Source organism: Coffea eugenioides, chromosome 6 (genome assembly GCF_003713205.1).
Source record: "Coffea eugenioides isolate CCC68of chromosome 6, Ceug_1.0, whole genome shotgun sequence".
NCBI classification, from domain to species: Eukaryota; Viridiplantae; Streptophyta; class Magnoliopsida; order Gentianales; family Rubiaceae; genus Coffea; species Coffea eugenioides.
This window is the reverse complement of record NC_040040.1, coordinates 8,494,281-8,505,266: the sequence shown is the minus strand read 5'-3', so window position 1 is coordinate 8,505,266 and position 10,986 is coordinate 8,494,281. Positions and strand designations below refer to the sequence as shown.

The 10,986-nt window shown below is 35.5% G+C and overlaps 1 protein-coding gene across 1 annotated transcript; it reads right to left on the bottom strand.

Annotated features, from left to right (window-relative positions):
• Positions 1–1,536: 1,536 nt before the first annotated feature.
• Positions 1,537–6,068, bottom strand: LOC113774985 (serine/threonine-protein kinase fray2). Its single transcript, XM_027319665.1, has 9 exons — positions 5,839–6,068; positions 5,098–5,196; positions 4,513–4,949; positions 3,817–3,880; positions 3,649–3,702; positions 3,072–3,140; positions 2,865–2,930; positions 2,716–2,784; positions 1,537–1,953 (listed from the first exon to the last, which is right to left on the bottom strand). Exons 1-9 carry the CDS (start codon positions 5,947–5,949, stop codon positions 1,861–1,863), a joined length of 1,062 nt encoding a protein of 353 aa, XP_027175466.1. The 5' UTR covers positions 5,950–6,068; the 3' UTR covers positions 1,537–1,860.
• Positions 6,069–10,986: the final 4,918 nt, after the last annotated feature.

Genomic DNA, 10,986 nt, shown 5'->3' with positions numbered 1-10,986 from the left:
AAGTCGTGGATCTAATGAGGAAATTGACAACTTTTCCAATGCACAAAGTGAAAAAAACATTTGCACTTCTGCTTAGTTCAGGCATTGTGCGGTTTAGTTTAATACGGAGACTTCATTTCTTTTTTTTTTTTTTCTTTTTTGGCAGACTTCACTTCTTTATTTCACCAAGCATCAATTCAAAATTGCGGACAAAAGTAAACAAATGAAAGGGAAAAAAAACAGTGATTTTGCATGGGACAATGAAGAAATTCAACTTGCGTTACTAGATGAAAAATGTTACCGATCATAATTGAAAATGGAATTAAATCAAGTCATTAACCACGAAAAAGGGAAGGAAAACGGTTCCAACAATCAAGCCCGACAGAAGCAAACTAATACCAAGCACCGAAAGGGCTATAATCCAACTCCTTTCCAACTCAAAGTCTAAGAAAGCAAATGCACGATCGGCACATATCTCTAGCCCCTCTTCTTTTCTAGTTTGATTAAACGGTTCAGTTGACAACCGTTTTCTGTGAACTATGCAGCATTCACACTGCAGGGTGTATTCCTGCATCACGAATCGATCTCAATTCCAAATCACCTGCCAGCCTAAGAACATCATTCCATGGCTCCACCAAATCACACAATTTGTTACCTCTTTCCTCTTAATAGGCTACAGCCGGCTTTTCCATCGGGAAGTAAACAATTCAGGAAGGATAAAATGGTCGATTTTACTTGGACATCACTGGATGGAATAATTACGAAAACAGCTCAGCTTGAAATGGAAAAAATAAAAAATAAAAAGGGTATGTACCGTTAGATTATAACAGCATTTTGACACTTCTCCGGCGTGAGCAGATGTACCCACTTCAAGTAAAACTCAAAGTAGATCAGTTGAAAGCCAATTAGAATTGACTTAACAAGGTTCTCCATCTTCACACTTCTTCTTGCTCGAAAGCTTACACAACTTCTTGCTTGAGGGAGCCAAGAAGACTGCCTCAAATCATCTAAAGACAACCTTGCACCAAGGTAACTCTCCAGCGCAACAACAGGCACAAGGTGATACCATTTCCTCCTATTCCGTTGTCCAAAACAACACCCCTTCAACGGCCTCCTCACCTGTATATCAATGGCAGGGCAGGCAGCACGGCCCGCAACGAAAGAAAAAGGAACCTCACAGGTATCCAGAATGTACCTTCCAGACCTTATATTATCTGTTCTCCAGATTGTAGGAGTGGCCACGAACCATAACAAAAATTATAGTCCTTCAACAAAAGTACAATCATATAATCCTTGAGTTTGGTTTTCATCACGTGGATTCCCAGAATGAGAAGCTGCAAGCCTACTTTTTTGGGGGAAGGGTGAATAGAAGATGCTAATAAAAAGATCACTATGTAAACTGGACGCATAATGCTATGCAATCCAGCTTCATTGATACGGCTATACAAGCCCACAGTTTGGCAGGAGCAAGCCTTTCACACAACCATAGAAAATAACAGGTTACAGAACAACTCGCACAGCATTTTATGCTTTTAGGTGTCATTCAAACACACAGTAAACTGTAAGCCAAATTCCTTTCTATTTTAGCTCAAAATAGAGCAATAATCACAAATGTACCTCCAAACACATCACACGTCTTACCACCTTTTTAAATTCATCTCTCCCAAACAAAATCATCTCATTAAAATTTACAGCATTCAATCCCCTAAAGGAAAAGATCGGAACTAACAAGGACTGACCATCAGATAACTCTGAGAGTTAAGTAAATAAATTATAAAGCACAAAAGGGATGACTTGAAAGGCATTACATAGTACACATATTTATAACAATCAATGAATTCATAGCTGCATTATAACTAGAAAAAAACTCTTATGCCTGACTTAAGCTTGTGCACTGCCATTTGTCAAAATACCATCCCTTGCACCCATAACATCCCCATATTCCATCTCAGACATTGTTGAACTAACAAGAGCCTGCATGAGAAAAGTTCAAGAATATCTAAACATTTAACCACAAGTATTAACCATTAAAGATTGTGCAAAAGCACCCATTGTTTGAAATGAAAGTACACATACATGAAAAAATGCACATAGTTATTTGTCCTAGATCAAAGATTTACTCATGACCAATGTCAAGACCAAAAGGCTATCCAAACAATTAAACCCACAAAGACTAGGAACACACAGAGGAAGGCAATGAACAGTCTAGGTGACTGAAAAATTGGAGAAGATAATGCCTTCATTAGGAACTAGTGCACATTGCCAGATGTGAAGAAAAAAGATGGCATTTTGTACAAAGAAAAGCAACAAGCTGATAACACAAGATTTGGTATCAAAGTTCATACTATGTCAGGACAATAATAAAGCATATGAAGAATACTTAATTCAAAAATCACAAATGCATATTGTTACATTTAAAACAGATCAGCTAACAACCACAACTTTTGCATGCTCAAAAATGACATGGACAATCAGTGATAACCAAATATGATAACAAGAGACAAGACAACATCAAGCATATACTGTTGGATATACAGAAGAACCAGGCCCTTTAAATCCTATAATCCTAAATTCCTAATTGTTCAGATACTGCAAGAGTATGACAGGGGCATCCAATGCCATCATTTATATGCCATTTACATACTTGATAATACAGGAGTCCAGCTGTTATTATATTGCAAAACACGAAGACTATAGCACATCATAAGCATTAAGAATAGAGTTTAATGGAATAACCTGAAGCTCGTGCTCAGAGTGCTTAAGCCTCTCATTGCAGTCTCTTACTTGCAGGTAAAATTTGTTTAACTGTTAAATCAGAAACTAAAACTATGAAGTCAAGTGTTTAATCGACATTAGCTAAACAATGAGATGCTTACAGGAATTACCTTAGCCAATTGCATCTGCCGATAAGAAGTCAGTCGTTTAGCTGCCGTCAACGAGTCCTCCAATTTCTACAATCGTCATAGCATTCTCATCAGAAAATTGGAGAAAGGATAAATTGCCAATTATTACTAAAACAACTAAAGCAAGACAGACAGCTGAGGAGGAAATGATAGTGGACTGCAAAAATATATCATTGTGGGAGGTTCAACCTGGGATTTCTCCTGCAATTTCAGAACAAGTACATTTTTCTCTTTAGCCAACTCTTCCATCTCAGATACCTGGAAAATAAACAATACCTGAGTTTCTATCCATCACAACAAGTGCAATTGAGGCACCATGGCCATTAAAAGTAGCCTTTTAGCTCATTAACTCCAGAAAGTTCCAATACATAGAGCAAAATAAAACTTTCTGCACAAAGTTTCAGTTGGCTGTGCGATAATGATGAAAAATTATGACACAGATAATGTGAATTTTTAGATTATTATACCACATGAAGAAGGTAAATAGGCACAAATTTAGTTGGCCATGCAACAAATTGCTAGACTCACCCTATTCAACTTGTACCATCTTTCTTCCCCCCCTCCCCCCACAACCCTTAATTTGTAACACTTGTAAAAGCACACAAATAAAAAATCCTAAGCAAATGTTAGAGCTAGAAGGAGGAAAACTTGTAAAGATCGAATAAAACATCATTAAAGTACCTAATTTCAGGATCAGTTGTAAAGTTGCAAAAACTTAAAGCATCAGAATATTTCTCTTGTGAACAAATCCAAATCTATGACATACCTCCTTCTGAAGTTCTTGAAACTGTTGATTTGATACCTCTAGTTGCTTTGTAACCTGTTAAGTTGAGTTTAAAAAAATGACATCAAACAGGGGTTCCATGTCAACTGAAAAATGTTTTCTGCAGAGTGTATGAACATGTCACGTGGACCAAAAATTATGAGTCTCTACCTCAATATGATCACCACTAGATTGTGACAAATGCTCTCTTTTACCATGCTCATCTGTATAAGATCTGCTTAAATCAATCATAGTTAGATCTTCATTGTTTTGCATGAAATATAACAAAAAGATAGGAGCTGCAGTTGGCAGCACGGAAGCAGAGATCTAAAAGCTAAAAGCTGGTAAACCCCCAATAAAGCATAGGCATCACTGCCCACCTTCTACTCTGCAAAATGTAACATTTGAAGATATATGAATGCACTTTCTACTCCTCATGAAGTATAAGTTCTTTTCCAGGAAGTGGAGTAATTGCTAAAACAGAGAGTACACTCCAAGGAATCGGTCACGACAAGATTTTCAGACTATATCGCACCAATCAAGACAATGATTCAGCTAAAAGAAACTTGTTACACATTAAAAATTGAAGCAACATGCTAATCAAGAAGATCATACAAACAAGTTCATTCCACTTCATCACGTATATCATCAGCCTGGGGGGAGGGGCATTTTGTTGTCAGGTGGAAGGGTTTAAAAAACACCTAAAGCAGGAATACAACACCACGAAATCTGCTCAGAATTCAGACATACTGTTTAAAGAAAGCACCTAAATATGATATAAGATCTTATATATCTTTTGTACATTATCTCACAACCAAAACATTTTACTGATCGCAAATAGCATCCTGGAATCAAAATATATGTTACCTATCCAGAAACTTAGGCATTTGATCCTTGTCCCTCTCAGAAGATTTGTGGTGATTGTTAGTCCTCTGTGTCTCCTTGTCCAGAACCCTGCCTCTTTCCCAATTATAGTCATGGATCCTTTCACGCTCTCGTGCAACAATGTCCAAACCTTTATTTTGATCCCGAACTCTATCTCTATCAGCTATTCGGTCCCTTGATCGATCACGTTCACGTAAATGATCATATCCTCTTTCTCTCTCTTCATCAAACTCAAGTGATCGTTCTCTATGATTATCCCGATAGCGGTCTCTATCATGATCATAATCCTTTTCTCGAGATCTACCCCTATCAGCATCAAAGTCCCTCTCTGAATTTCTTCGAAAACTTTCACGACCAAAATTGGATCTCCCGCCTCTGCTCCTCACTTCATTTACCCGGACTGTACGCCCCTCAATAGTCTAATTGAAAATCAAATGAAGTTTCACTAAAACTTTAATATAACCAACACCATAAGCATATACAGAAGGGTTAAAGACACAAAAAAAAAATAAAAAAAGAAGAAGAATAACTAGAACATATTAAATGAGGACACAGGAAGACAAATACCCCTCCATCCATTTCATCAATGGCACGCATTGCGGATCGAGGATTTGTGAATGTAACAAAACCATAGCATTTTCCTCCAACAGTACGATCATTGATTATCTGGAATACAAATTATTTGTCTTTAGCCACAAACAAACAGCATAGAAAAACATTGAGTATACATACATCAAAATCTCCTTCACAACTGCTGCATAAATAAAAAGTAAACGGAATGCCTAATTGAAGCAAACCAATAGTTTTCTTCAATACCGCAATTTTTAAAAGAAGAACAAACCTACTAGAACAATAAGCATAAAAGAAAGGTTCTAACGTAATAACTCCCAAATCCTGCACACATATTTTGGAGACATGGACCTGTTTGAAAATGTTACTCATCCTGTTTGAAATCATTCTCTTTTCTTTTCAACAAAATTAGGAGCACACCTTTGCATCCAAAACGATTGCCATATATTACCATTTTAAGATATTAATCTCCTCCTGTAGATGTAAAAATTGATCTAATATCATATTTGAACGACATCAATTCTTTTCTGTATTTCTAACTAAACCAGAATAGCACATATGGGAGCTTCAACTGTATACAATAGTTTCCAGACATACTGGAACAGTATCGGTCATTCAGTTCTCTCAATGATTGTGAGCTAAAGTAACTCTTGAAGAAAATTGAAAATTTTGAAATGGTATAATACCCTAGCTAAGCTGTTTAAGTGCGTTTTAAGTAGCAAGTTTAAGTGCTCCTACCTTGACGGCAACAACGGAACCGTAGGGATCGAAGACTTGCCGGAGGCTGTCTTCGGTAGAGTCGTACGGAAGCCCTCCCACGTATATTGAACTATCATCGTCGATCGTCATTTTCTGATTTTCAGAGGATTTCCCTCGCCAATATCAGTATATCACCATCCACCGGGCAGCCACCGCGGGATTGTTTAGGGTAAATTGCACTGGACCCCCTTACAAATCAGCCTATGATACAGTTGGCTCATAAAATCGTTTTTTACGGAGATTACCCCTTCAATTATAACATATGCATTTTTTTTTTCTTGTACACAAGCAAATATACATGTCAATAATTAGGGTTTGGGTTAGCATATTTTAAATCCAGATAACCAATTAAATTGACTTGTATCCAAATCTAGACCCTTATGGGTCTGAAAAAGTGAACCCAAACCCAGATCCTTGTATGTTTATGTATTTAATTGGTAACTATCCGTAAATATTTCTCTAGACATATAGCAAAGAACTAAAGTAAAAATATTTTAAAAATATACACAGTTTAAAAAATGATATAAATACTATCCAATTTTTTTTCAAATAATAAAATTAACATTCAATAAGTTGAATGCAATATTATGAATTCAAAAAAAGAATTATTATCAACTACTTCTATTTTGACAGTATTTTCTTAGATTAAGAGCATATTCTTTAATCTAACAATCATGAAATTACTATAATCGATCCAATCTAATATATAACATTAGATTAGTTTATAAATTTACATATATATACCTGGGTAGGATTTGACTTGGATTTGAGTTTGGGTATGGATCACAGAAAATTGAACCTTACCCAAATTCATGACATTTTTACAAGGTTTGGGTTTGGATTTGAAAAATTAAATCCAAATCCTATCCAATTATATTGGACCTAGGCTGAATTTGGATAAGATCCAACCTATTACATAATATAAATTTGATTTTGACATATGAAGTTTTGGTTGAAAAATCCACTCTTTTTTTCTTTAAACTTTTTTCCATTTTCCCTTCTTTAGTAGTATTGGTTGGATATATTTTTCTACTATAAGGTTCATTAGATTTTCTTATTTGAACATGTATGGCCGGGTTCAAACTTTCATTTCTGGACAAATTTTTTTTTTTAAAAAAAAAAGTGTTTATCAAGAAATTTATTTTTCAATCAACAAGAACAAAATATAGGGTCACTGGTCAGGGAATTACTAAAATTGGGCATGCATTTCTTGAAAATAACAACGTCTCAATTTACTCGCAAAGTTTTGGAATTGCAATTTCTTCACATTCATTCTAAAAGTACTCGAACCATTTCTGCTATCCATACATTTATTTCAAAAATATGCTTTGCTTTTCCTCAATTCATTTGCTTTGTGAAGGCAATTTTGTCAAAGCAAAGAGTGGACATGCAATTGAACAAGAAGTTCATAATTGGAGTCGGGGTGACGTAATATATACAATTTCACAAAAATTCACAAATAAGTTGTACTCCTCTAACTCATTATCAGAAAATTCACTAAGAAAACCATTTTCATCTTAAATGGATTTACTATAATAAGCACGAGGCCTTAGGGGCACCGACCGTGAATTGTAATTTCTAGTTAGAGATAATTTATGTGTCAAGATTCAAGAATGACTCTAACAATGGTCTTGAAATTGAAAATTTTCAAAAATAATCTCTATAAATTAAATTTGGTCCCTGAGCTTTTTTTTTATTTAAACCAATTCCGTCTTTAACAATTTTTTTAACCAATTTAGTTCTTGAACTAATTTTTCGATTCAAATGGACTGAGCCACCACATTTTGCATCTTTTTCATGATCAGGTTGGGGTATACTTGTCATTCAAGGTAAAATTCTGCAATTTAGGAATTAGAATAATTCAAATATGGCCATCCTCTAAACCATTTTTAACATGAAAAAAAAAAGCTTTTGACAGCTTCATGGCTAGACCAATAGATTCTAAAGACTACCTTAATACCTACCTGACCCTATCCAACGAACTTTTAACAACCAACAAAGTATATTGCAGACTACGTACTGCCTTCTCCAAAGTTGCCACATATCATTGCGTTGAGGTCTATTGATTTGCATGATAAAAAGGTTAATTTATTTGCTGGCTCTATAATTTCTAAATCCGCAAAGATGCATCTTCATTGGGCAAGTTCCTGTTGGGCTAGGGTATGCGTTATGATGATTTTGTATGGGTTTCTTGTGCAGGTGTATTGGTTGGGAAGGAAGTTAATAATTTGAACTTTGCAGACATAAGGTAGTCCTATTGCAGCAATCCAACGACAGAATCCAACTACCTAGGCCTTCTACTGATCTCATGATAGAAATGAAGGATTACCAAACAAGTGTCTTCGAGAGTGTGTTGGTTTTGCATGCGGATGAGGACCCGATCGTGAGAAACAATTAGTTCTAAATTGCATGAGTGACAAATATATCCCTGCCTGATTATGAGGCTGAGGCAAAATGTTGTGACGCCGCTGCAAAAGTCCTATATTGGAATTGAAAAATTAGTTCAAGGATTAAATTGGATAAAAAAAAAATCATTAAGGATGAAATTGGTTAAAGTATAAAAGTTTAGGAACCGAATTGATGAATTTTTCAACTTTTTGCCCTACAAAAAATTGAATATATGCTACACTACACAAATTTAGATTTATTAAATTCGTGCGTTCAAAGTTAATTGTTTGATTCCATCTATACTTGAAGGACATTTATTAGAACTTCTCGAGTAAATTTAGTTGTTTAAGGGTGCTTCTTCACCAAACTCAATCCTAAATTTTGAATTTGCAAAACACTTCATAAAAAATCACAGCACTGAGACACAAATTATCAATTTTGTTGAAGAGATCTTAATCTAATGGCTAAAGTTAATATTCAAAAAATGAGAGGTCATAGGTTCAATATCTCTCTTCCCCTTTTCCGTTTCTTAAATCTACCCCTCCCTTGCCAATGTGGAAAACAAAAAATCATTTTAGGCACAAAGATATGTTGTTCTATGTTATCGCTGCTGCGTTAGGCATACTTATGAGTCGTCAGCTGGGAGGACATGGCACTTCAAATTAGCCCAAACTTAATTATCTGATCATATGTATTATAGAAAAAGACTCCGTGCATTTATATACTAAAATTCTCAACCAGAGAGCTAAGCGACAAAGATATATACATATGGAAGCCACACATTTATACAAGTCATCTAGCTAGGCTTTTAACTAGTGTTTTCTGTTTTTTTTTTTTTTTTTTACATAAATAGAAACTTGTCTAGTTAAGATCTTATGTAGCTTCCCTTATCATGAAAAGGAAGAGGATTTTGTGTTAATTGCCTTGAACCAGAAAGGAATAGAGCCCAGACAGAACTGCCAATTTTGCGGGCTTCAAAATTAGAGACGAACCACCACTATAGTGAGCTTCGCCATCCTCCCCTTCTCTCTTTTTTTATTGGGATATTATTTTTAGGGAACCTCCTATCCAAATTCTCCACCAAAAACAACAAGCAAAGCTGCAGGAGTCAATAAGCACTTAAAAGTAGTGAGAGTCAGTTTCCTGCTGGCCTTAATAGTTCATGTGCATGTTGCGTTAAAAACTGCACGTAAATATCAATAATTGTTTGCTAATGATCAATCAATGACTGAAGATCGATCGCAAAAGTACAAATCTTGATCAATTCATTGCTGAAGGATGAAGAAGAGGCAAAAAGAATGTGAAGATATAAAGTAGATAGGTGAAAAAGACTAAAGGTTGTAAAAGATGCCGTGAAACTGTCTTTTTACGTTTTGTTTGTGTGCATGGATTGTGAAAACTGTAGTAGAGCTCTATCTATATTATGCGTATCATCATCATCGATCGGTCCCTTTCTGCAAGGGAGAGGGACAAAATAAGCTATGAAGCACTTAGGTCTTATCACCCCATATATAATGCTCGTATAAAGGTAAATCTTCGGCATCGAACAAAGTGCTTGCACTTCATCTACATGCATGATGCAGGCTGCGTTTTTTTTTGCTCTTTGTTATGGTGCTTTGCATGATAATTTGTCTCTAGTACAGCGTAATGGTGGTGGCCTGGTCCTGGTGGGACTTTGAGCTAGCACGTTTGACGATCATTTCACCTTGCTGTTCAATCTTATCATTGAGGAGTTGAATTTAGGGTGCGGTAGAGACACCTTTTTAACACACGTACCTTGCCACTTACTTCCTTTCCATCTCTAACAACATGATGTAATGATTAAACTTTTGATTAGCAGACTAATTCCGTGACCCTTTTACTATTTGTCAATAAAGATGCAATGACAAGCCCGTATTCAAAAAGGAAGTTCTTCTTCTTTTTGTTTTTGTTTTTTTTTTTTTGGGGGGGGTTATAAAACTGATAAAAGGACGTTCGTATTTTTGAATATATATACCATGAGGAATGTGCTAATAAATAAAAATGCAGGAACTTACATTACATTTTAAGAATCAAAGTATAATAGGAAAATGGATAACTAGTTAGTTAAGTTCCACCTGCATGCTCTGAAGTTTTTACAAATACATATAATATATATATTGGCAAGCTTGGTTTGCATGTTGAGGTTCTCTCTCTTTCAGAATTTCAGAATTTGAGTTTGATGGAACTTCAGCTGCTGTTTGGGTTAGTCCGCTGAAAGCTCAGAGTAGTCGATCGGGTAACTTGTCAACACAACACTGAGACACGTTCTAGTACATGCGCTTCTTTAGTAGATGGAGAAGCGAGGAAAGGAGGAGAAAGAAATGCTTCACCCGCGTACGCGCTGATTATTGGAATCAACCGACGGATGACTGAACATTTCATATTTCAGCCATTCAAGTGAAAAACTAGCTGCTCTTTTACTACGTATCTTGCCAAAAAAAAAAATTATTCTGAAGCTTCTGTGTGAATTTATTAGCACATGCCTTCAGGTTTTCTTTTATCTTCGTTCACTCTTTAATGTAGCTACAACTGTGTCCGCCCAAAAAGAGGGATTGGAATAGTGATATAGCAGCGTTGTGTCATTAAAAATATATTTATATCACTAGAATTTAGAAAATTTCATTGATATATATTATTATAAGGGTCACAGTCTTTGGAGTTTAAAGTGGCTGATTCAAGGGATATGACATATTAAATTAGACAAATTGAATTTGATAA